This window comes from Rhinoraja longicauda, chromosome 9, assembly GCF_053455715.1.
Source record: "Rhinoraja longicauda isolate Sanriku21f chromosome 9, sRhiLon1.1, whole genome shotgun sequence".
NCBI lineage: Eukaryota > Metazoa > Chordata > Chondrichthyes > Rajiformes > Arhynchobatidae > Rhinoraja > Rhinoraja longicauda.
Genome location: NC_135961.1, coordinates 57,420,425 through 57,446,425, shown reverse-complemented (window position 1 = coordinate 57,446,425; position 26,001 = coordinate 57,420,425). Strand labels below are relative to the sequence as shown.

The 26,001-nt window shown below is 45.3% G+C and overlaps 1 protein-coding gene across 3 annotated transcripts; it reads right to left on the bottom strand.

The window, feature by feature from the left end:
• Nucleotides 1-1,201: 1,201 nt before the first annotated feature.
• Nucleotides 1,202-22,010, bottom strand: rnaset2 (ribonuclease T2). Of its 3 annotated transcripts, none has more exons than XM_078405579.1 (10): nucleotides 21,924-22,010; nucleotides 14,734-14,849; nucleotides 10,462-10,522; nucleotides 8,807-8,868; nucleotides 7,845-7,902; nucleotides 7,037-7,101; nucleotides 5,346-5,459; nucleotides 3,974-4,019; nucleotides 3,810-3,884; nucleotides 1,202-3,112 (listed from the first exon to the last, which is right to left on the bottom strand). In XM_078405579.1, the coding sequence occupies exons 2-10, from the start codon at nucleotides 14,793-14,795 to the stop codon at nucleotides 2,921-2,923; spliced, it is 735 nt and encodes a 244-aa protein (XP_078261705.1). In that variant the 5' UTR covers nucleotides 14,796-14,849; nucleotides 21,924-22,010; the 3' UTR covers nucleotides 1,202-2,920. The 3 variants fall into 3 exon arrangements, with proteins under 3 accessions (XP_078261705.1, XP_078261706.1, XP_078261707.1); XM_078405580.1 differs by having other exon boundaries at nucleotides 21,928-21,988; XM_078405581.1 differs by having other exon boundaries at nucleotides 21,908-21,930.
• Between the last annotated feature and the right edge of the window lie 3,991 nt (nucleotides 22,011-26,001).

The window sequence follows — 26,001 nt, the reverse complement described above, 5'->3', positions numbered from 1 at the left end:
AGCTTTTTTTGTCTATCTTTGGTTTATACCAGCATCTGCAGTTCCTTCCTGCACAATAAAATGGACCACTGCTTTTTGGCATTCTTGGTTCTGATAAAGACCACAGTTCAATTATAGAGTACGGTTAAAATGTTAGGATGATCAAATAAGCTGTAAATGGTTTAAACTTGCTTGTTTATCCCTGAACAATCAGTGGATAAAGTAGGAAGTGGGCAAACATGTCCCTGGAAAAAAATAACAGCCACCAATAAAAAGGGGAGTCAGTCTTTTCTAATAATAACTGAATCCATATTGTCTAAAGGATATCATACAAAAAGTTCTTAATGCATTCTGGAAAAACATTTTAGTGAGTATATGGCATGCTCCAACAAGATAAGGGATGGTTCTGGGTTTAATGGCCAGAAATGAAACTAGATTCTGAAAGGAATTTAAGGACGTAAGGAATTTGAAAGGGAGTAGCCACAGGGGAGGGTTCAGATTGTGATCATAAGCTAATATTTGTTTTCCATTGCTTTCAAAAGTTTTCACTTATGAAGGGTAAATTTACTCGGGTACATTATATGGAGAGTCGGTGTCGTACAGCGTGGAAGAGGCCCTTCGGCCCAAGCCCACACGGACCAACATGCACCATCTACACTAGTCCCACCTGCCTGTGTTTGGCCCAAGTCCCTCTAAACCTATCCTATCCATGTACCTGTCTAATTGTTTCTTAAATGTTGTAATAGTCCCTGCCTCAACTACCTCCTTTTCAGTTCGACCACCACCCTTGGGGGAGGGCACACAAGGCAAAGGAACATGCATGATGCCAGGCTGTTAAAAGTGCAGAGAAAGACGGGGATCTAGCAGTGTGTGTCCCTAAACTTTCAAGGAAGGCCGTAAGATAAATGGATAGTTTACTGGCCATCAACCTAACAATGCAGAACCGGAAGATGACTCTGAAGAAGGGTCTCAACCCGAAAACGTCACCTACTGCTTTTCTTCAGAGATGCTGCCTGACCCATTGAGTTTCTCTTGCATTTTGTATCTGTCTTCTATGCAGAACCAGGTTTTGGGTAAAAAATCCTTCCTGGTCTCACTGTCCAATTTTACAATTGTGTATTGAGCTGGGTTAAAGGCAAGTTCTTGTTCCTGATGGTGAGTGCGCTGGACTGAAGAATCGTGAAAGCATTTTCATTAATGATCAATTCAACACAGTCTGAAATTAAAGATTGATTGTAAGTGTTTAATCATTTGCTCAGTTACATTATTGGCCATTTTATGTAATATTATTCCAGGCAAAAAGGCATTAGAATGATTGAAAAATAGAAATTACATTAGTGACATTAGCATAGTTCCCATCACCTCTTCGGGGCTTTGGGATTGATTTAACCATTCAATGGAAAACCTTGAGTTCAAGTAGCAGCGAGTAAAACCCACACAACTGATCAGAGGTATTTTTAAACGAACAGGAGGAAACAATTCACATTCGAAGCATTGCTTCCTCTCTTCCAAAACCATTTATAAACTCAAACCAACAGCGAGAGACTTACCATGGAAGTTTTGCCATCTGACTGAGTCACATTTCTGTGCTCACTGAGGAAGTCACACGTGTAAGACCAAGAACGTACCTCTAGAGAATTGTGCGTTAGTGTTGTCCCTGCAGCGAATACCCCTGTACGTTTTTCCTCACATCGTCCTCCTATCCACAGCTTTTCGGTTTAAATATGTGCCCCCTTAGCCCTGGAAGCATTAGCTAATGGGAAAAGCCACCATTCATCTCGTGAGGAGGAACTGCAGATGGTGGTTTACTAAAAGAAAATCAGTGCTGGAATAACTCGGCGGGTCAGGCAGCATCTCTGGAAACATGGATAGGTGAGGTTTCGGGTCTGGACCCCTCTTCAGCCTGTCATTCATGCACCTGTCCAAACCCTGTACACTGCTATCAATCTCCAGATCTAGTCTTCTTCAAGAACGGTAGCTCACACAACCTCAATTATCCACAATAAGTTCATAACTGAAATCATCCCTTCTACATCAAGAATTTCATTTCCTACCCAAACCACTATGAACAGAATTAGATACAACACTTCAGTTGTCGCCTTGCCAATGTTGTATAAACATTTGATGCCACCTCAATGATTAAATACGTCATCCAAAACTAATGTCATGACAAAATAAACTGTACCCTCTGTTACACTGTAAAGTTAAAATGAGACTAGAGACTAAAAAGGAACAGGGAGAAAATATTTTGGCAGTTGTAAAGCATTAATCTACAATCTATTAAAATCTTCAAAAATAGAAATTCCTGAATACTGGCTGAAGATAAAAAGGTAAATAAATTGTAGAAATTCAAATTGAAGCATCAATGTTTCTTTGAAAACACTGGACCATCAGGTGTGCGTTAAAATCTGATTGTACAGACAAGCTGACAGCTTTGTCGGGTTTTAACATTAAAGGTACATTAACGATTAGTATTTCCTCAGCGCATCAAAGCGACTAGTTTTTAATTAGAGCTACAGCACGGAAACAGGCCCTTCGGCCCATCGAGTCCACGCCGACCAGCAATCCCCGCACGCTAGCACTATCCCACACTCTAGGGACAATTTTACAATTAGCCTAAAAACATGTACGTCTTTGGATTGGGGCAGGAAACCGGAGCTCTCAGAGAAAACCCACGCAGGTCACGGGGAGAACGTACAAACTCCACACGGACAGCACCCGTAGCCAGGATTGAACCCGGGTCCTGGCACTGTGAGGCAGCAGCTTACTGCTGCGCCACCGTGCCACCCCAGCAGAATCTGCCAGCACTGTTATCAACAAAATGATCTATTAGTTTCAAAACAGGATTAATCTCTCGACACAAAGCAGGTTTTATTGTAAATGTACCTGAAGCACGTTACCGACATTAAAACAGACTCCCTTCCACACTACACACTCAGACTCAGTACAGGTGTTCTATAGGAGGATAACTGACTTGCATACTCCGGTCACACACAGCAAACTCTGAGTACGTATTGTGCTGCGCACCCTCCATGGGGATGTGTACATTGGGGACACCCTCTGTGCAATTCAGCAGCATAAATTCTTTGGTGAAACAAAATTCAATCTGGCCCAGTGTTTGCACCGACACTCCCTGTGGATGGGGGGAAGTAGAGAAGAAAAAACACAGTCAGACCATTGAGTCACAAGCTCATCTCTTCCTTAAACGTTTTACAAACAAAGTTGCCTCTACTGAATTATTCTATATCAGACATTTGTCATTTCTGATCACAGTTCATTCTAACAAGGAATAGCATATCCAAATCTTTAGATTTTAAATCACGGTTTAATCTTAATTCCCAGACAAGGAGAGATTAAATTTTGCTGCATAATAATAACAAGCATAATCACCTTGCAATGCCATCAACAAAATGACTTATTGCTTCAAGTGAAGGATTAATCTTGCAACACAAACTGATTTCTATTCTGCATAATATCCACATTCGGTGAAGTATAAATACAAGCTTATATTTTTACTTTAAAGAGCGATAAGATATGAAGGTATGAAAAGCAAAATTGTTTAAAATTTATATAAGTTCACCTTACAGGGTGGCACAGTGAAGTGACACTAAGATCATAAGTGATAGGAGCAGAATTAAGCCATACGGTCCTTTTAAGTCTACTCTGCCATTCAATCAAGGCTGATCTATCTCTCCCTCCCAACCCCATTCTCCTGCCTTCTCCCCATAACCCCTGACACCCATACTAATCAAATCTTGATTTAAACAGTTCATCACAAAGGAGGTTTTGTTAAAAAATATACAGACTACAAGGATACAGGAATGTCTTACCTTGGCAGGAAACATGCACTGAATCTTCGGTGTTGCCCCAAAGACTGATTCAAGGGCATTTTCTATCTCCTCTACCTAAATATGGGAATTTAATGGTAAGAGTTATGGCTTGGTATGAAAAACACAGTAGAAAAATTAGGTGCTTGAATTTTAAAGAGTCTTACCATATAATACTTGGACGATGGGAATATATTGAACTTCCTAAGAACACTAAATAAAGGTTCAAAGAGAAATTAATCAGTTGGGAATAAATTCCTCAATGGAAATCAATATGGTTTATGGTACAACACAAGACAACGGCTGGTTACGGATCTGATCATAAATCAAACTACTAAACTGTTAGTTGACCGGCAAAATTAGGGTGGTATATTAGTGCAGCAGGTGGCACTGCTGCCTCAGAGCTCCAGCGATCCAGGTTGAATCGTGACCTCAGGTGGTGTCCATGTGGAGTTTGCACGTTCTTCCTATAGCGAGTTCTCATGGTTTCCTCCCACATCTCAGTGATGTTACGGTTTGTAGGTTAATTGGTTGCTGTAGCTTGTAAACGAAGGGTGACTTGATAGAAGTGTTTAACATTGCGAGAGGCATGGATAGGAGCAGAATCTTTATCTCAGGGTGGAAGTGTCCAACACTAGAGGCCATAGCTATAAGGTGAGGGGGGGAAAGTTTAATGGAGACGTGAGATTAGAGAGTGGTGGGGGTCTGGAATGCACTGCCAGGGGTAGTGGTGGAGGCAGATACGATAGTGGCGTTTAAGAGGCTTTTGGATAGGCATGTGGAAGTGCAGGGCATAGAGGGATATGGATCATGTACAGTTTCACTTAGCATCATGTTCGGCACGAACATTGTGGCCGAAGGGGCCGTTACTGTGCTGTACTGTTCTATGTGAATTACTCTGCATTAGTGTGTGGCAGAACAATCAGGGTGGAGTCTGCGCATGAAATAGGTAGGATAGGTACAAAATGATGGAGTAACTCAGCGGGACAGGCAGCATCTCTGGAGAGAAGGAATGGTTGACGTTTCCGGCCGAGACCCTTCTTCAGACCAAATAAAATACAAAACTGATAGCAGAAGGTCTCCTGGTTTATGCCTCAATTGATCCCCTGTCAGTTAAGGATATGCCTGAGGACTGAGCAAAACCATTGTTGGATTATTCCCTACAGGAGCAAGGTTAGTCCATTGAAAGCTGCTCTGATTTTAGTTTAGTTTGGAGATACAGCGCGTAAACATGCCCTTCGGCCCACCAAGTCTGCAACGACCAGCAATCCCCGTACACTAACACTATTCTACACACACGAGGGACAATTAACATTTATACCAAGCCAATTAACCTACAAACCTGTACGCCTTTGGCATGTGGGAGGAAACCGAAGATCTTGGCGAAAACCCTCGCGGGTCACGGGGAGAACGTACAAACTCCGTACAGGCAGCACCCATGGTCAGGATCGAACCCGGGTCTCTGGCGGTGTAAGGCAACAACTCTACCGCTGCACCACCGTACGAGGGGGAATCAATGACAAGTAGGAGATGGGTTACCTGCTCAGGTCCAGGCGTCTGTACAGATCCAGCGCTTTACTGAAGTACTTCTCCTGGGAGTCCAGGGTCTCCAGTGATGCTGCACAGGTCCCGTGCTTCTGCCATTCGTGTTTCCTGAGAAAATGAGGTCCATATCCACAATGTCAAGCTGATGCCTCAGATGGGAGACCAGACCCGTTAGATCTATCGTGTGGGAAAACACTGCATATGCTGGTTTAAACCGAAGATAGACCCAAAACGCTGGAGTAACTCAGCGGGTCAGGCAGCATCTCTGGAGAGACGGAATGGGTGATGTTTCTGGTCAGACAAAGGGTCTCGAAGAGTCTTGTGAAAAAGGGTCTCGACCCGAAAAGTCAACAATTCCTTCTCTCCAGAGATGCTGCCTGTCCCGCTGAGTTACTCTGGCATTTTGTGTCTGTCTTCTGTTAGATTTATCCTTGCGTGTCTAGGTTAAACTTATTATGCTATGAGGGTCATGCACTTTTCTCGGCTCATGCCAAGCTCTGAAGCATCTCACCACACCCAGAAGGTGTGTGGAAAGGTATATGGAAAGAGCTGCCCGAGAAGCTGCTGGTTGAGGCAGGGACAATACAGAATGTAAAAGACATTTGATGGACACAAAAAGCTGGAGTAACTCAGCAGGTCAGACAGCATCTCTGGAGAAAATGAATAGGTGACGTTTCGGGTCGAGACCTTTGGACTTGGGCCGAATGGGGGCATGTGGGATGATTCGAGCCATTACCGCCATTCAATGAGGTTAATTCCCGGGATGGCCGGACTGACATATGATGAAAGATTGGGTCGACTGGGCTTATATATTCACTGGAATTTAGAAGGATGAGAGGGGATCTTATAGAAACATATAAAATTCTTAAGGGATTGGACAGGACAGATGCAGGAAAAATGTTCCCGATGGGGAGTCCAGAAACAGGGTTCACAGTGTAAGAATAAGGGGTAGGCCATTTAGGTGTGAGATGAGGAAAACCAGAGTTGTGAACCTGTGGAATTCTCTGCCACAGAAGGCAGTGGAGGCCAATGCACTGAATGTTTTTAAGACAGAGTTAGATTTCGCTCTTCGGGCTAACGGAATCAAGAGATATGGGGAGAAAGCAGGAACAGGGTACTGATTTTGGATGATCAGCCATGATCGTATTGAATGGCTGTGCTGGCTTGAAGGGCCGAATGGCCTACTTCGGCACCTCTTTTCTATGTCTCTAATACAAATAGGTTATTGGTCTCAGATAGGGCGGCACAATGGTGCAGCTGATAGAGCCATTGCTTCACAGCGCCAGAGACCTGGGCTTAATCCTGACCTCGGATTCTGTCTGTACGGAGTTTGCACGTCCTCCCCGTGAACGCATGGGTTCCAACCCACATCCCAAAGACATGCGGGTTTTTAGGTTAATTGGCCTCTGTATATTTCCCGGAGAGTGCAGAGCGCGGACGAGAAAGTGGGATAACACAGAACTAGTGTGAACGGGTGATGGATGGTCGGCGTGGACTCAGTGGGCCATACGGCCTGTTGCCATGCTGCATGTTTCAATCAATCAATCAATCGGTCTGAAAGATGAATACCGCCAAAGTGCATCACTCCTCGGTATTGCATTAGAGCACACGGCCAGGGTTTGGTGTTGTCCAGACCAGCTGTGAATAACCAGCTGTGAATAACTGGCGATGAACAATAGACCTACCAGAGCTGAGTACTATTGGGATGGATCACATCAGGCCAATATTGCTCCATGTCAGATAAAATGTCCTGCAAATAAACAGAAAAATCATGCACCTTATGTAACGTATCATGAATCTTATCGTGTATCTGTACACTGTAAACGGCTCGATTGTAATCATGTATTGTCGATCTGCCGACTGCTTAGCTCGCAACAAAAGCTTTTTACTGTACCGCAGTACACGTGACATAAATTAAACTAAACTAACCAAAAAAAAAACTACTTTGACTGCCAGGGGACCTAATGCAGAGTTCAAAGAGTGGGATTTTAACCTTCCAACGCACATCCGATCTTATCCCTTAACCTACTCAGCTCTCTGAATCTGTGTGTTTATGAGGTGTGATTGCTCATGTCTGCAGGCCATGGGTTTGGACCGCTGGCTTGAGGGAAATAGTCCCAGTGAAAGTAGCTCAGCTTTAAATCTAAGGTCTTGCTCCATCCTGAGTATGCAGAGATCTAAAAACAGTCATTTCCTTTGGACTTTAGAGATCCAGCGCGGAAACAGACCCTTCGAGCCACAGAGTCCGCGTCGATCAGCGATCACCCCGTACACTAGCACGATCCTACACGCGAGGGACCATTTACAATTTCACCGAAGCCAATTATCTTCGGCGTAAACCAGCAGGTCCTTCCGATACAAAGTAACTATCAAGTTGATTTTAACCAAAAGAGTAAACCCTTCTTGTTATTTCAAGCAATGCATCGCATTGAGTCAAAGAAGTAAATGCAAGATAACAAACTAATCCTACTGTGGAAGAAGCTGAATACCTACCTCTACATTTTTTATGTTAAAATGCCAGGAATTATTGCACATCTCGGCTCTTTTGGGCCTAATTGGAAAAAACACACACACATTTGTTTTCCGTTATCCAACTTCCTTTGATTGTTTTCATGTGCACACACACACACACACACACACACACACACACACACACACACACACACACACACACACACACACACACGCATACAAAATCAAGATGATGAAAAAGCACAAAATAAAGACAACATACAACCTGCCTAGTTTAGAGATACAGCACGGAAACAGGCCCTTCAACCCGGGACCGCGTCGACCAGCGATTCTCGTACCATACGACACACGAGGGACAATTTACATTTACACCAAGCCAAATAGCCGACAAACCTGTACGACTTTGGAGCGTGGGAGGTAACCGGAAATCCCGGAGAAAACCCCGCAGGTCACGGGGAGAACGTACAAACTCCGTGCAGACAGCGCCCGGGTCTTTGGCGATGTCAAGCAGCAACTCTACCGCTGCGCACTGCCGCCCAAAAATGTAGAAACAAGGAACTCCCGATGTTGGTTTACAAAAGTAGACACAGAGTGCTGGAGTAGCTCAGTGATTCAGGCGGCATCTCAGGACAACATGGATGCCTGCGGTCCAGGGAAAATGTGCAGACTCCCCACAGACAGCACTTGAGGTCAGGATTGGACTTGGGACTCTGGTGCTGTGCGGCAGCAATTCTTTCCCTTGACTCTCAGTCTGAAGAAGGATCTCGACCCGAAACGTCTCCTATCCTTTTTCTCCAGAGATGCTGCCTGCCCCGCTGAGTTCCTCCAACTTTTCGTGTCTATCTTCGGTTTAAACCAGCATCTGCAGCTAAACTAAGATGTCGTTGGCTGAAAATTAGTTGGAAACACTAGGCAGGCACTGAACTAGGAATTCAACACAGCATAGCATTTGGACAAGACCATGAAATGAAATGTCTACTCACCAGAGCCCATGCACAGTCCAGTAGTCAACAGTAGGAGGAACTTTGCACGCCTCGCTTGTCATCTGGAGAAGTGAAAGACAATGACCCTTTACGATACCAACTGACTTTGGGCGATGCGACATCCCATCTCTTTATAATGACATTGCCATGGCCTATATTTCTTTTTTTATGTAACGTCAACACAACCTTTGCAATCTTAACTGTGCTCTAAAAGGGAAATATGCTCATTTGTCCTGACACAAGCCTCTCGTTGTGCTGAAGAATAGACCACGCCAAGCCACGAAAATATCAAGTTGTGGCATGTCTACTTTACTTTAGACTTTAGAGAGAGGCGGTGTAAACACAGGAGCATAAATACTGTCACTTGCTTGAAATAAGTCATTCGGTTCCAATAAGTGGGAGCTGAAATATCAGACAGTTTGCCATCAAAGTTCTGCTGACTCACGCACGGGCGGGATCGATTTAAATTGCTCGTGGGAAATATTCAGTAATTGAAATTTGCACCTGCGAGGACAAAATTCTTAAGGGATTGCACAGGCTAGATGCAGGAAAAATGTTCCCGATGTTGGGGGAAGTCCTGAACCAGGGGTCACAGTTTAAGAATAAGGGGTCGGCCATTTTGTAAGACTGAGATGAGGAAAAACTTTTTCAACCAGAGAGTTGTGAATCTGTGGGATTCTCTGCCAGAGAAGGCAGTGGAAGCCAATTCACTGGATGTTTTCAAGAAAGAATTAGAGATAGCTTTTAGGGCTAACGGAATCAAGGGATATGGGGAGAAAGCAGGAACGGGTTACTGATTTTGGATGATCAGCCATGATCATATTCAATGGCGGTGCTGGCTCGAAGGGCCGCATGGTCTACTCCGGCACCTATTTTGTATGTTTTTAATGAAAACATGCTAAGTCAGATTTTGTGCATTTGAATCACAGAAGCTTCATAAGTTCATAAGTTCGAGGAGCAGAATTAGACCATTAGACAATAGACAATAGGTGCAGGAGTAGGCCATTCAGCCCTTCGAGCCAACACCGCCATTCAATGCGATCATGGCTGATCACTCTCAATCAGTACCCCGTTCCTGCCTTCTCCCCATACCCCCTCACTCCGCTATCCTTAAGAGCTCTATCCAGCTCTCTCTTGAAAGCATCCAACGAACTGGCCTCCACTGCCTTCTGAGGCAGAGAATTCCACACCTTCACCACTCTCTGACTGAAAAAGTTCTTCCTCATCTCCGTTCTAAATGGCCTACCCCTTATTCTTAAACTGTGGCCCCTTGTTCTGGACTCCCCCAACATTGGGAACATGTTTCCTGCCTCTAATGTGTCTGATCTATCGTTCCCTCTCAACCCCATTCTCCTGCCTTCTTCCCATAACCCCTGACACCCTTACCAATCATGAATTTGTCAATCTCCGCCTTAAAAATATCCATTGACTTGGCCTCCACAGCCTTCTGTGGCAATGAATTCCACAGATTCACCACCCTCTGACTGAGGAAATTCCTCCTCATCTCATTCCTAAAGGAACGTCCTTTTATTCTGAGTCCACAGCCTCCGGTCCTCGACTCTCCCAAGAGTGGAAGCTGCAGCCTCTTTAAATTTCAGAGCAAGGACGTGTACAGAAAAGTTTAAAAATCCACCTCACAACACTGGCAGACTCACCAAACAGACGGTCTGTGGCCACTGCTGAGACATGACGAGGAGGTGCCATGGATGACTTGAACTGCAAGAGATCAGACACTGCACTGAGTCACTTCATATACTTTAACACTTAACATTCCACAATTCAACTTTTCCAGGGATTTGAACTTTATAAAGCCTGAATTACGCCGCGTTAATAACCTTGGTAATGCTGTTGGCGCCAAAACGTGGCGACATTTGTGTATTGCCTCGGACAAATCTGCTGTATGATTTTACCGGGTTGTATGCAAAACAAAGCATTTCACCATACCAAGGTACATGTGACAATAAAGTTTCATTGAATCATTGTATTCAATCATTGAAGAAAGACAGATCAGGTAATCCCAGGTTTGGGATCTCAGTTGGCCAACTTTAGCCTGAGATGTGGGTGGCGTAGCGGTAGAGCTACTGCCTTACAGAGCCAGAGACCCGGGTTTGATCCTGACTACGGGTGCTTGTCTGTACGGAGTTTGTACGTTCCTCCTGTGGACTGCGTGGGTTTTCTCCGGGATCTTTGGTTTCCTCCCACACTCCAAAGATGTACAGGTTTGTAAGTTAATGGGCTTGGTATAAATGTTAAATAAAATTGTGCCAAGTGTGTGTCAGATAGTGTTAATTTGAGGGGATCACAGGTCGAAGCGGACTCGGTGGGCCGAAGGGCCTGTTTCCGCACCGTATCTCACAACAAATCTAAACTAGGTGGAGCCGGGAGGGTGGCTGCAGGGCCGGTCCCCCAGGGCCGAACGCAAGACCCGGCGGACCGCGACCTGCAGGGGGAGCGCGCCGAGCCGGTCCTTTCTCGTCCGCCGAAAACCGAGAGGATGGAGCCGGCGACGACGACGGACACGATGGGATTGATGCAAGGCCGACAGGAGAGGAGAGGGAACCGGGGTCTGGCCTACCACGCCCTCAAGCCTGGCTGCGGGAGGCACCCCCAGGGCACAAAGGTGGACGGGCAAGAAGCGGGACGTCAGTTCGCAGGTCGTTCCACACGTCCAAGGGAAGGCGACGGCTAGAGGCCCTGCAGCAGCCTGCGGCTTGCCCGGAATGAGCAACAACTAGAGCACAGACTGGACTTTGTAAAGGCGCCAAAACATGGCGCCTCTTCCATGTGGGATCAGTAGACTATTTCTGTACAATTTGCTAATGGGGGATGACTTAGGTATAACAATACCCCACTGGACTGTTTGTCAGAAAAGAATTTCACTGTACGTTTGGACTTCGCACATGTGAGAATAAAAGCGGCTTTGAATGATTAAACCTTACTGGATGGGGGTTGAAGGGAAAGAGGGGGTAAAATTGTTCCCGATCCAACATGACTTCATGAGTGAATGGACTGCATCAGGTCATGTCTTTGTGCGCTGACAACCAACTGGCCAGTTGGCATTTACCAAGTGGACCCGGATAGTTCAAGCTTAACCGGCTTTCAAAGACCTGCTGGGACTCTGAATGTCTCACCTCAGGAATAGAAGCCCTGCCTTCAGGTAATGAGAAGTGAAGAGAAAAGAATTAAAAATGCAAAGAAAAACTTTTCAAAAAGAGAGAAGTTGCAGACAGCATGGCAATGACAGTGCAAACATAATTGCCTCGTTTACGAGGGTATTTTTAATCCTACCTGCCCTTCTGGTTCCCACATCTCCATTCCCCACACCCTTTTTACTATTGCCCCAACACAGCCACACTTTAAGAAGGGTCTCGACCCAAAGCCTCACCCATTCCTTCTCTCCAGAGATGCTGCCTGTCCCACTGAGTTACTTCAGCATTTTGTGTCTATCTTCACCTTAAATGATGACAGAGTCTCTGTAAAACTTTCACTGTACCTAGCTGCATGTGACAAAAAAAGTCTCATTGATGGATTGATTAAATGATGATGCAGCCTCTGCTTCAGTCACCAACTCTAGTGGTGAGGATTCACAACAGTCCGTCTAAAATTATTTCTCTGGCTTTCCCTCACAAGTCTCATGATTGCTCTCATGTTTACATATCTGCCCGATCTTGTTTGAAGTGTTTTATCAACCAAGGGCTCCAATTACTGCACTGAAACTCCTGTCACTCTTCGGCTGATAGGAAGCCACTTGGTACTTGCTAAGAGGCCTTTCAGCGGCTGTGAAGAACACACTCACAATGCGATTCGCACACAGCTCAACCACGAACAGTGAGACGATGCACAGAGTGTGTCCAACTGCAGCTCTGTGCAAGTGGTTTCACAATACAGGCTGCAAAACCACCAAGACAAATCATTTAGTGCAAAGCTCAAATCAGCCTTCAGGTAATTCAAGAACTACTACGGAAGAGGAAGCTATACAGGTTATACAGGTTTGTTGGTTATTTTGCCCATTACACTGTTGCCAGCTTGTTGGAAGCCTTCTCTGTTCTGCTCTTTCTGCTCTTTCCGTGTTGTCTTTGTTTTATTTCAAATACGAACACAATTCTTTTTAAAGATTTACTACTGAATCTGCCTGAAGGTAGCGCATTCCAGAGCACTGTGTCAAAATTAAATTCTAATTTCTCTTTGCAAGCTTTCTAAGAATCATATAACACAACACAGTGGGATGCATGGTGGTGCATGGATAGAGTTGCTGCCTTACATCGCCGGAGACCCGGGTTCGATCCCGACTATGGGTTCTGTCCGTACAGAGTTTGTACGTTCTCCCCGTGACCTGCATGGGTTTTCTCAGTTTCCTCCCACACTCCAAAGACGTACAGGTTTGTTGGTTAATTGGCTTGGTATAAAAATGTTCAAAAATTGTCCCTAGTGTGTGTAGGATAATGTTAATGTGTGGGGATCGTTGGTCGGTGCGGACTCGGTGGGCCAAAGGGCCTGTTTCCGTGCTGTATCTCTAAACTAAACTAAACATTAAAACTGCCTTAAGGTAGCACTTTCCAGAGGACTGTGTCAAAATAAAATAACAGGCTCATTGGCCTGCATTGTCAGTGCGGAAAACTACAGTACATAGGTTTCCACCTACCTACAATTCTTTTAAAACTTTACATTTAACTGATACTAATTTAGTTTCTTCCCAGCTGTGTTATCAGGCAACTGAACCATTCTATCAACGACTAGAGAGTGGTCCTAAGCTACCATTGGAGACGCTTTGACTATCTTTCATCGGACTTTACTGGAGTTTATCTGGCACTAAACGTTATTCCCTTTACTGTGGATCAGTTCACTGTGGATGGCTTGATTGTAATCATACATTGTCTTTCCACTGATTGGAACAAAAAGCTTTTCACTATGCCTCAGTACCCGTGACAACAAACTAAACTCTAACTCAAACAGCATGGATGAGACTCGATTGTAATCGGGTATTGTCTTTCCGCTGACTGGATAGCACGACACAAAATCTTTCCACTGTACCTCACTCAGTACACGTGACAATAATGTAAACTAAACCAAAAAAAAGCAAATTCTTCAATGCACCTTGTTCTTCCTCTTTTGAGTATAGGAGAAAAGAGGTCCTTCTGCAGTTGTATAGGGCCCTGGTGAGATCACACCTGGAGTATTGTGTGCGGTTTTGGTCTCCTAATTTGAGGAAGGACATCCTTGCTATTGAGGCAGTGCAGCGTAGGTTCACGAGGTTAATCCCCGGGATGGTAGGACTGTCATATGAGGAAAGATTGGAAAGACTGGGCTTGTATTCACTAGAATTTAGAAGGATGAGAGGGGATCTTATAGAAACGTATAAAATTATAAAAGGACTGGACAAGCTAGATGAAGGAAAGGTAGACACAAAATGCTGGAGTAACTCAGCGGGTCAGGCAGCATCTCGGGAGAGAAGGAATGGGTGACCTTTCGGGTCAAGACCTTTGTTCTAGATGCAGGAACAATGTTCCCAATGTTGGGAAGGTCCAGAACCAGGGGCCACAGTCTAAGAATAAAGGGGAGGCTGAGGTGAGAAAAAACCTTTTCACCCAGAGTTGTGAATTTGTGGAATTCTCTGTGCCAGGAGGCAGTGGAGGCCAATTCACTAGATGAATTTAAAAGAGAGTTAGATAGAGCTCTAGGGGCTAGTGGAATCAAGGGATAGGGGGAGAAGGCAGCCACAGGTACCCGTGATTGTGGATGATCAGCCATGATCACAGTGAATGGCAGTGCTGGCTCGAAGGGCCAAATGGCCTCCTCCCGCATCTATGTTTCTATGTAAGAAAGAACGTGAGTGAAGGAGTGGCCGGCCCTGATCATTTCCTGTCACTTCGAGGCATGTGCCATCAGTATTTTTGAACCAATCCCTCATGCTTCGCTCTGTCACATACCAGTCTGAAGTTTCGGGGAGAATAAGGGCAATGAACAGGGGCAGCAACATCCAGACAATCATGGCTCCCTTGGGTTTGTAGATCCTTTGTGAGAAGCCGTTTCACGCCAACTAGACCTGGAACAAGAAGATGCAATGGGGGGGTTAATGCAGGCTCGGCCGTTGCCACGGAAACCACAGACCCAGACACAGACGCTCTCTCTTTCCAATGACCCCAGCTGCTTCATGGACCATGGATCCATTGTGATCATTGATGCAGGAACCATGCTAGCTTTGCCTTCCGATCGTCAGACAGGCAACCTTCTTGAATTTGTGTTTATTATATGTCACCTATGACTGTTGTGCTTACGGGCCTGTTATGCTGCTGCACGGTGGCTCAGCGGTAGAGCTACTGCCTTGCAGAGCCAGTGTCCCGGGTTCGATCCTGATTAAGGTTGTTGTCTATACCGAGTTTGCACATTCTCCCTGTGACCACGTGGATTTCTCCAGTTTCCTCCCACATTCCAAAGACATGCAGGTTTGTAGGTTAATTGGCCCTTCTGTAAATTGTCCCAGTGTGTAGGATAGAACTAGTGTGTGGGCGATTGTTGGTTGGTGCAGACTCGGTGGGCCGAAGAGTCTGTTTCCACGCTGTATCTCTAAACTAAACTAAAGCAAGAAGTTTGCAGGAAGGAACTGCAGATGCTGGTTTAAACCGTAGATACAAAAAGCTGGACTACAGTAACTCAGCGGGACAGGCAGCATCTCTGGAGAGAAGGAATGGGTGACCTTTCGGGTCGAGACCCTTCTTCAGACAGGGCTGAAGAAGGTTCTCAACCCGAAAAGGTCACCCATTCCTTCTCTCCAGAGATGCTGCCTGTCCCGCTGAGTTACTCCAGGTTTTTGTGTCTAAAGTAAGGAGTTCGTTGTTCTGTTGTCGTTACACATGACAATTAACTTTTTACTCTTGAACCTGGAGGCTGCTTGCTTGAAACTCTCAATAACTCTGGGTTATTAAACCGAAATTTAATAAATTTGGTCAGTCTGGGCTGGTGGAAAGACTTAGTTTGATTCATTAGTACTCTTGAGGTAAGAGAACCTCTCTGACTTTTACCAATCACACACCAACCATCAGTTTGATTCACATTAAGGTCAGGGTGACTACATATTACACATAGTCAGTCATGCAGCATGGAAACAGGGCATTCAGCCCAACTTGCCCACACTGACCAAGATGCCCCACCCACACTAGTCCCACCTGCCTGCATTTGGCCCATATCACTCTAAACCTATCCTATCCATGTACCTGTCCAAATATCTTTTAAATGTTGTGAAAGTACCTGCCTCAACCAGCTCCTCTGGCAGCTCGTTCCATATGCCCACCATTCCTCGGTGTGAAAGCAAGTCGCCCCTCAGGTTCCTATTACATCTTTCCCTTCCCACCTTAAAATTACCCAATTCAATCACTGTGCCTCATTCAAGTCAAAAGACGCACTCAGAGGAGTCTCTTGACAGAAGTCTGGGGTGACACCCCATTGCAAATTGACAGAGCTTCAGAGATGGCCGTTACGTGAGATGTCAAACTGAGCTGGCATCTACCCGCTCAAGTGGATGTAAAATAAATCTCAAGCCAATTGTTCAAAGAAGAGCAGAGAGAATACCCTGGAACCCGATGTTGTGGCGATGTTTATTGCCACAACCACATTTTTTTCCTTAACAAGGAGTTTTTATTCCAATAATCACAGTTACAAAGTTCTGGAAAGATCAAAACTGCCCAGCAGTCTGCAAACAGCAATCAATCAATCATAACATTACAGAAGATAGACACAAAATGCCAGAGTAACTCAGCTGGTCAGGCAGCATCACTGGAGAGAAGGAATGGGTGACGTTTCAGGTCGAGACCCTTCTTCAGACTGATGTCAGGGGAGAGGGAGATACACAGATAAGGAAGTGTAAGGTGTGAAACCAGGGCAAAGGGGGTGGAGATCAAGGAAACTACAATGTTATCGTCATTATCCACCACTCACTCAAGCCCCCGTGGTGAGCAGCTTTCAGGGAAGGCCTCCAGAGTCCCGATGGACACCACATGTTCCCTCCGCAGGGCCACGCAGGCACGGACGTAGGTCCAGACATGGGGAAGGCAGTCGGACAGAACCCTTGACTGCCCGCTGCCTGGACCTGTGCATGGCCATCTTGGCAAGGCCTTGCCCCAAACCACTTTCATTGACGTACATGATATGGTCGTGATCATTCTACATTGTTCTGAAAGCTTGGAGTCAGCAGATTAGTGACACTAACAAGATTTACAACACTCAACTATCTCATCGGTTATTAAATGCTTTGATGCACCCAGTAAAAGGGGCGTGCATAAATGAAGACAATCTTTCGTCTGTATAATTGAGGAACTGACGCAATGATTGGAAATATGAATTCTGGCAATCATTTCAGACAATCAACGGCAGCGAACCCACGCAACCAACTTTGATCTTCAAATCAAGCCTTCGTAACTGACCCACACGTCCTATAAGGTTTTACGGCAATTAGAAACCATCTCCAGAGAACTTTCCGACTTTTTCCTGATTTGCTCAACTTTTCCTTCATCCCGTGAAGGGTAATAACCTCGTGAACCGTCTCTGTCTTGTTTCCAGTTCAAGCCTCTCCCTCTGTAAATTGGGAGACCAGAGGCAAGGGCAATAGTCCAGGTGTGGTCTGACCAACACCCTTTAAAGCTGTCACAAGAATTTCTACTTTGTACCTCATCCTCCTTTCAACAAAAGGAACAGCAACACTTGCTTGAGAAATATGCAAAGAGAAAGGGACGTAAAAGTTAATTGTTTTCGAGCTGATTGTTTTGGAGAATATTGTTCCGTTCAATATCAAATACAAAATTATTTGCATTTACACCAAGCTTCCTGTTTGAATGAACTTTGTGTCCAATTGCAACTGTTTTAGTTTGAGGGCATGTTTTTATTTGATTTTTGCACGCCAATGAAGTATTTTGAAATATTCACTGTGGTTATATTAGCAAGAACTTAGATTGTGTTGTAATATCCCTCAAACACCAGTGGGATCCCCATTTTGTACATCCTTTTTGCTGTAAGAAAAAGTCTGGACAAGGGCAGTTGATACAAAACACAGCACTCTTCAAACCAGTCCGTTTACTCCACCCTCACTCCCAAATTAATTTACTTTATTTACCAATACCACCCAGACCATTCACCTACCGGACCTGCTATCCTCAACATTCAAAGGCCTTATTCATCGCCAAAATCCCCCGACATCCCCGAATGATCAGCCATGATCACATTGAATGGCGGTGCTGGCTCGAAGGGGCCGAATGGCCTACTCCTGCACCCTATTGTCTATTGTCTATCCCAGAAAAAAGGAAAGCAAACAAAGACTAAACGTGTAGGAAGGAACTGCAGATGCCGGTTTACACCGAAGATAGACACAAAATGGTGCAGTAACTCAGCGGGGACAGGCAGCATCTCTGGAGAGAAGGAATGGGTGATGTTTCCGGTCGAGAACACAGGTTTATGTTCAATATCCTAGCATAAAACCTATATAAATCGAGTGGCTGGGCATTCTGCAGTGAGTGTCTCACCTCCTGGTACCCCAAAGCCTACCCTCCATCTACGAGGTACGTCAGAAGCATAACTGAATATTCTCCACTTGCCTGGACAAGTGTGGCCTCACGATACTCAACAGGACTGGGATGCCATCCAACACCCTAAACGTTAATTCTCTCCACCACCAACACACCATTGCTGTAATGCATGCCATACAGAAGGCACTGGAGTTACCAAGGTTACTTAGACAGCACTTCCCAAACCCAAGACCCCTACCTAAGCAGGTCCTCCAGTTATTCACCATCCTAAATTGTTAAAACATCAGTGATAGACATAAAGTACTGTAACTCAGGTGGCACAGCGGTAGAATTGCCACCTTACAGCGACAGAGACCTAGGTTCGATCCTAACTACAGGTGCTCCTCTGTACGGAGTTTGTACTTTCTCCCCGTGATCTGCGTGGGTTTTCTCCAGGATCTTTGGTTTCCTCCCACACTCGAAAGATGTACAGATTTGTAGGTTAATTGGCTTGGCATAATTGTAAATTGTCTCTAGTGCGTGTAGGATAGTGTTAACGTGCGGAGATCGCTGGTCAGCACGGACTTGGTGGACCGAAGGGCCTGTATCCTTGCTGTATTTCTAAAACTAAAACTCAGCGGGTTAGGAAGCACCTCTGGAGAAAATGGATAGGTGACATTGCGGGTCGGGACCCTTCTTCAGTTCATCAGCACTTTGTGTCTACGTTTGGTGTAAACCAGCATCTGCAATTCTCTGTTTCTACATTTTGGAAATACATCGGCTTGGGTTCATGGTCGTGAGATCTAAATCCTGGAACTCCCTCCCCATCAGCACTGTTGGAGTTTCCTCACCAGCAAGAACAACAGAGGTTCCAAATGGAATATTACCACCACCTTCTCAAGGACAAGCAGGGATGGACAATAAATGGTGGCCACAGTAGCAGAACCTACATCCTTGCAAACAAATAAATTAAAAAACCTGGTTCACTCTTGCTGACAATTAACTCACCGTGGGGCGAGAGGGGCAAATTTAAAGGAGATGCACGGGGCAAGTTTCTTTTTAACACACCGGGTGGTGAGTGCCTGGAACACACCAACGGTGTGTTGAGGCAGATACAATAGTGGCATCAAAGAGACGTTTGGATAGGCACAGGGACAAGCAGGAAATGGAGGAATATGGATTGTATGGAGACAGATAGGAGTTGCCCTTGGCATCATGTTCGACACAGACTGTGGACTGAAGGTCCTGTTTTTGTGCTGTCCTGTTCTATGTTCTGTGACAAGTCAATTCTGGATTTTTTTCAAAAATGAATTAAGCTGACATAGTAAATTTTAATCCAAACTCATGTGATATTAAGTATTGCCTAACATGGTCACGCACATTCGATTGCACAACATTATACCCGACCAAAGAAAAAGAAAGCACTTCCCATTTAAAAAAATACCTCAACAAAGAGAGCTGAAAGAAATGATTTGTTCCACAATTTCTCCACATCTTTGAAACTACTAAAACAAACCAAGAATTTACCAAATAAAATCAAAAAGAAAATGGTGGAAATACGCTGCAGGTCAGGCAGCATCTGCAGAAAGAGAAATAGAGTTGTTGTTTTATGTTCAAGACATTTATTAGAATTGGGAAGGATGGAAAAACAAGTTAGCTTTAGAAGGTAACAGTGAGATAGGACGAAGCGGGGGTAACTGTGACAGTGTGAGGCCTGTGTTGCCATGGAGAAAGTTGGAGCTGGAGACATTTGGAAGTCAAAAATGTGGACAATTCCCTTATGAAAGAAAGGCGAGAGACACCACCAAGGGTGACAGAAATCCTGACGGAGAGCAGAAAGTTGGCAAGCGAAGTGACAGTGAAGTCAACGGAAATTTTGAATTTTTTTTAGGTGGAGATTGACAAATTCTTAATTAGTACGAGTGTCAGGGGTTATGGAGCAAAGGCAGGAGAATGAGGTTGAGAGGGAAAGATAGATCAGCCCTGATTGAATGGCGGAGTAGACTTGATGGATCGAATGGCCTTATTCTGCTCCTAGAACTTTTGAAATGTATTGACATTGCCTCTGGTTCACTCTCCAAAGATGCTGCCTGACCTGCTAAGTTTGTTTTCATTTCAGATGTTCAACATTTACAAATCTCCCCCTCCCCCCAAGCTCGACAAACATCAGTTCAGACACAGAATTGGGATGTGAAGTATATTAAAAATTAGAATTGTCTGAAGAAGGGTCTCGACCCGAAACGTCACCCATTCCTTCTGTCATGAGATGCTGCCTGACCTGCTGAGTTACTCCAGCATTTTGTGAATAAATACCTTCGATTTGTACCAGCATCTGCAGTTATTTTCTTACACTGTATTAAATATTAAGTGCATTAAAATTCTTGCTATTGAGGGCGTGCAGCGTAGGTTTACTAGGTTAATTCCCGGAATGGCGGGACTTTCATATGTTGAAAGACTGGAGCGACTAGGCTTGTATACACTGGAATTTAGAAGGATGAGAGGAGATCTTATCGAAACGTATAAAATTATTAAGGGGTTGGACACGTTAGAGGCAGGAAACATGTTCCCAATGTTGGGGGAGTCCAGAACCAGGGGCCACAGTTTAAGAATAAGGGGTAGGCCATTTAGAACCATTTCAGTCAGAGTGTTGTGAATCTGTGGAATTCTCTGCCTCAGAAGGCAGTGGAGGTCAATTCTCTGAATGCATTCAAGAGAGAGCTAGATAGAGCTCTTAAGGATAGCGGAGTCAGGGGGTATGGGGAGAAGGCAGGAGAATGGGGTACTGATTGAGAATGATCAGCTATGATCACATTGAATGGCGGTGCTGGCTCGAAGGGCCGAATGGCACCTATTGTCTATCTCTGATTGGGGCTGGAGTACAGTGTGATCAATCTGCATCTATCTATTAACCCTCTCTGTTAACCTGTAAACTCTAATTAACCTGTTAACTCTATTAACCTGTAAATTCCCACCCTTCCCACTCCATTGATCCTGCTCCTGGACCTTGTAATCTACTCCTAGATCCCGCAATCCGCTCCTGGATCCCTCAACCCGCAAATGACTGCGCTCTTGCACGGACCCCGCCGAGCTCTCCCCACCCACCCACCCACTCACTCACTCACCCACTCACTCACTCACTCACTCACTCACTCACTCACTCACTCACTCACCCACCCACTCACCCACCCACCCACTCACTCACCCATTCACTCACCCACCCATTCACTCACCCACCCACCCACCCACTCACTCACCCACCCACCCACCCACTCACCCACTCACCCACCCACTCACCCACTCACTCACTCACCCACCCACTCACCCACCCACCCACTCACTCACCCACCCACTCACTCACTCACTCACTCACTCACCCACCCACCCACTCACTCACCCACCCACCCACTCACTCACCTACTCACTCACCCACTCACTCACTCACCCACCCACTCACTCACTCACCCACTCACCCACCCACTCACCCACCCACCCACTCACCCACCCACTCACTCACTCACCCACCCACTCACTCACTCACCCACCCACTCACTCACCCACTCACTCACCCACCCACTCACTCACTCACTCACCCACTCACCCACCCACTCACCCACTCACTCACTCACCCACCCGGCCGGCCAGTCGCTGCAGTGAGACGGGGAGGTCGCCCGAGCTGATCACTCCCTCGGTGGCCGAGGGAGGAGCTGCCTTGGTCACCGCCTCAGTGGGAGGGAAGGAAGGAAGGAAGGAGGGAGGGAGGGGGAGAGAGAGAGAGAGAGAGAGAGCCATATCGACCCATGCATTGTATACTTGTTTTTATATTCATGCATTTTAAATATGTATGCAATGTTCTATACTTTGGCAATATAATGATGTATCTTATCATGCCAATAAAGTATTTTAAATTGAAATTGAAAATTGAATTGAGAGAGAGAGAGAGAGAGGATGGTGGCTCCAGATTACTTTTATTATTATTATTCCAGATTACTCCAGATTATTTTTCCTTTTCTGTTCGTTTACTTATTTATCTATTTTTCCCCCTATGTTTTAGTAAACCCTGTAAAGCGTCTTTGAGTGTTTAGAAAAGCGCTATACAAATGTAATGCATTATTATTATTATTATTATTACTGGCAGGTGGACTCCAGTCCCCCAACCTGACATGTCACATACCCATGTTCCCCAGAGATGATGCCTGACCTGCTGAGTTACTCCAGCACTTTGTGTCTTTTCGTGTCATGCAGCATCTGTAGTTCCTTGCGTCCCCAGATTAGAAGGGAGGTTGGGGGGAGGAGGGGTTGAGGGGGTGATAGGCAGATGTTTGGACAAAGTGCTTCCCCTGGAAGGACTGTTTGGGCTCCTGCATGGAGGGAAGACGTTAAGACACAAAATGCTGGAGTAACTCAGCGGGACAGGCAGCATCTCTGGAGAGAAGGAATGGTGACGTTTCAGCTCAATACCCTTCTTCAGACTGAGAGTCATGGGAGAGGGAGACTAGAGATATGGAAGGGTAAGGTGTGAAAACGAGAGATCAAAGCATATGACAATCAAGGGAATATAGAATGGTTCATTGTAGGCTGAGGGGAAGTTGACAACGAGGCATGCAATCGGTAAAATTAATCAGAACGACAGTCAGGGGGAGAGAGGGAAAGCAAGAGTTACTTGAAGCTGAAAAAATCAATATTCTTTATATCGGTGAGACCAAGCGCAGGCTCGGCGATCATTTCGCTGAACATCTCCGCTCAGTCCGCCTAAACCTACCTCATCTCTCGGTTGCTAAACACTTTCACTCCCCCTCTCATTCCCACACTGACCTTTCGGTCCTGGGCCTCCTCCACTGTCAGAGTGAGGCACAATTGGAGAAACAGCACCTCATATTTCACTTGGGCAGCATACACCCCAGCAGTATGAATATGAATATAGATTGCCCTAACTTCAAGTAACCCTTGCTTTTCCTCTGTTTCCTCTGTCTCCATCCCTCAACATAATCGTACAAGGGGTAAGAGAGTTGTAAAAACAAGCCTGAAGGCTTTGTGTCTCAATGCAAGGAGTATACGTAATAAGGTGGATGAATTAAATGTGGAGATAGTTATTAATGATTATGATATAGTTGGGATTACGGAGACATGGCTCCAGGGTGACCAAGGCTGGGAGCTCAACATCCAGGGATATTCTATATTCAGGCGGGATAGACAGAAAGGAAAAGGAGGTGGGGTAGCGTTACTGGTTAGAGAGGAGATTAAAGCAGTGGAAAGGAAGGACATTAGCTTGGAGGAAGTGGAATCGATATGGGTAGAGCTACGAAACAGTAAGGGGCAGAAAACGCTAGTGGGAGTTGTGTACAGGCCACCTAACAGCAGTAGGGAGGTTGGGGATGGCATCAAGCAGGAAATTAGAAATGCATGCACTAAAGGCGCAGCAGTTATAATGGGTGACTTCAATCTACATATAGATTGGGTGAACCAAACTGGCAGGGGTGCTGAGGAAGAGGATTTCTTGGAATGTTTGAGAGATGGTTTTCTAAACCAACATGTCGAGGAACCAACGAGAGAACAGGCCATTCTAGACTGGGTATTGAGTAATGAGGAAGGGTTAGTTAGCAGTCTTGTTGTGCGAGGCCCCTTGGGCAAGAGTGATCATAATATGGTAGAGTTCTTCATTAGGATGGAGAGTGACAAAGTCGATACAGAAACAAGTGTTCTGAACTTAAAGAAAGGTAACTTTGAGGGTATGAGGCGTGAATTGTCCAAGATAGACTGGCGATTGATGCTGAAAGGGTTGACGGTGGACATGCAATGGAAGGCATTTAAAGGTCGCATGGATGAACTACAACAAGTGTTCATCCCAGTTTGGCAAAAGAACAAACCAGGAAAGGTAGTGCATCCGTGGCTAACAAGGGAAATCAAGGATAGTATTAAAACAAAAGATGAAGCATACAGATTAGCCAGAAAAAATAGCAGAGGAGGACAAAGGGCTTAATTAGGAAAGGGAAAATAGATTATGAGGGAAAACTGGCAAGGAACATAAAAACAGACTGCAAAAGCTTTTATAGATATGTCAAGAGGAAAAGATTAGTTAAGGCAAATGTAGGTCCCTTGCAGTTGGAAACAGGTGAATTGATCATAGGGAACAAGGAGATGGCAGACCAATTGAACAAATACTTTGGTTCTGTCTTCACTAAGGAAGACATAAACCGTCTGCCGGAAATAGCGGGGGACCGGGGGTCTAATGAGATGGAGGAACGGAGGGAAATCCAGGTTAGTCGGTGTTAGGTAAATTAAATGGATTAAAGGCAGATAAATCCCCAGGGCCAGATAGGCTGCATCCCAGAGTGCTTAAGGAAGTAGCCTCAGAAATAGTGGATGCATTAGTGATAATTTTTCAAAACTCTTTAGATTCTGGAGTAGTTCCTGAGGACTGGAGGGTAGCTAATGTAACCCCACTTTTTAAAAAGGGAGGGAGAGAGAAAACGGGGAATTATAGACCAGTTAGCCTAACATCGGTAGTGGGGAAAATGCTAGAGTCAGTTATTAAAGATGTGATAGCATTACATTTGGAAAGTGGTGATATCATCGGACAAAGTCAGCATGGATTTACCAAAGGCAAATCATGTCTGACGAATCTTATAGAATTTTTAGAGGATGTAACTAGTAGAGTGGATAAGGGAGAACCAGTCGATGTGTTATATCTGGACTTTCAGAAGGCCTTCGACAAGGTCCCACATAGGAGATTGGTGTACAAACTTAAAGCACACGGTATTGAGGGTTCAGTGTTGAGGTGGATAGAAAATTGGTTGGCGGACAGGAAGCAAAGAGTAGGAATAAACGGGTCCTTTTCGGAATGGCAGGCAGTGACTAGTGGGGTACTGCAAGGCTCAGTGCTGGGACCCCAGTTATTTACAGTGTATATTAATGATTTGGACGAGGGAATTGAATGCAACATCTCTAAGTTTGCGGATGACACGAAGCTGGGTGGCAGTGTTAGCTGCGAGGAGGATGCTAGGAGGCTGCAGTGACTTGGATAGATTAGGCGAGTGGGCAAATGCATGGCAGATGCAATATAATGTGGATAAATGTGAGGTTATCCACTTTGGCGGCAAGAACAGGAAAGCAGAGTATTACCTGAATGGTGACCGATTGGGAGAAGGGGGGATGCAACGTGACCTGGGTGTCATGGTGCACCAGTCATTGAAAGCAAGCATGCAGGTGCAGCAGGCAGTGAAGAAAGCGAATGGTATGTTGGCATTCATAGCAAGAGGATTTGAGTTTAGGAGCAGGGAGGTTCTGCTGCAGTTGTACAGGGCCTTGGTGAGACCGCACCTGGAGTATTGTGTGCAGTTTTGGTCTCCTAACCTGAGGAAAGACGTTCTTGCCTTAGAGGGAGTACAGAGAAGGTTCACCAGATTGATCCCTGGGTTGGCGGGACTTACATATGAGGAAAGACTGGATAGACTGGGCTTGTACTCGCTGGAATTTAGAAGATTGAGGGGGGATCTTATAGAAACATATAAAATTCTTAAGTGGTTGGAGAGGCTAGATGCGGGAAGATTGTTCCCGATGTTGGGGGAGTCCAGAACCAGGGGTCACAGCTTAAGGATATGGGGGAAGTCTTTTAGGACCGAGATGAGAAAACATTTCTTCACACAGAGAGTGGTGAGTCTGTGGAATTCTCTGCCACAGAAGGTAGTTGAGGCCAGTTCATTGGCT

What these genes read in the sequence shown, in the direction of transcription:
- rnaset2 (XM_078405579.1), bottom strand. Translation starts at nt 14,795, where the DNA reads ATGATTGTCTGGATGTTGCTGCCCCTGTTCATTGCCCTTATTCTCCCC. An exon ending in GGCCACAGACCGTCTGTTTG is followed by an intron (nt 8,869 to 10,461) that starts GTGAGTCTGCCA and finishes TCACTTCTCCAG; the next exon opens with ATGACAAGCGAGGCGTGCAA. An exon ending in CCCAATAGTACTCAGCTCTG is followed by an intron (nt 5,460 to 7,036) that starts GTAGGTCTATTG and finishes TCATTTTCTCAG; the next exon opens with GAAACACGAATGGCAGAAGC.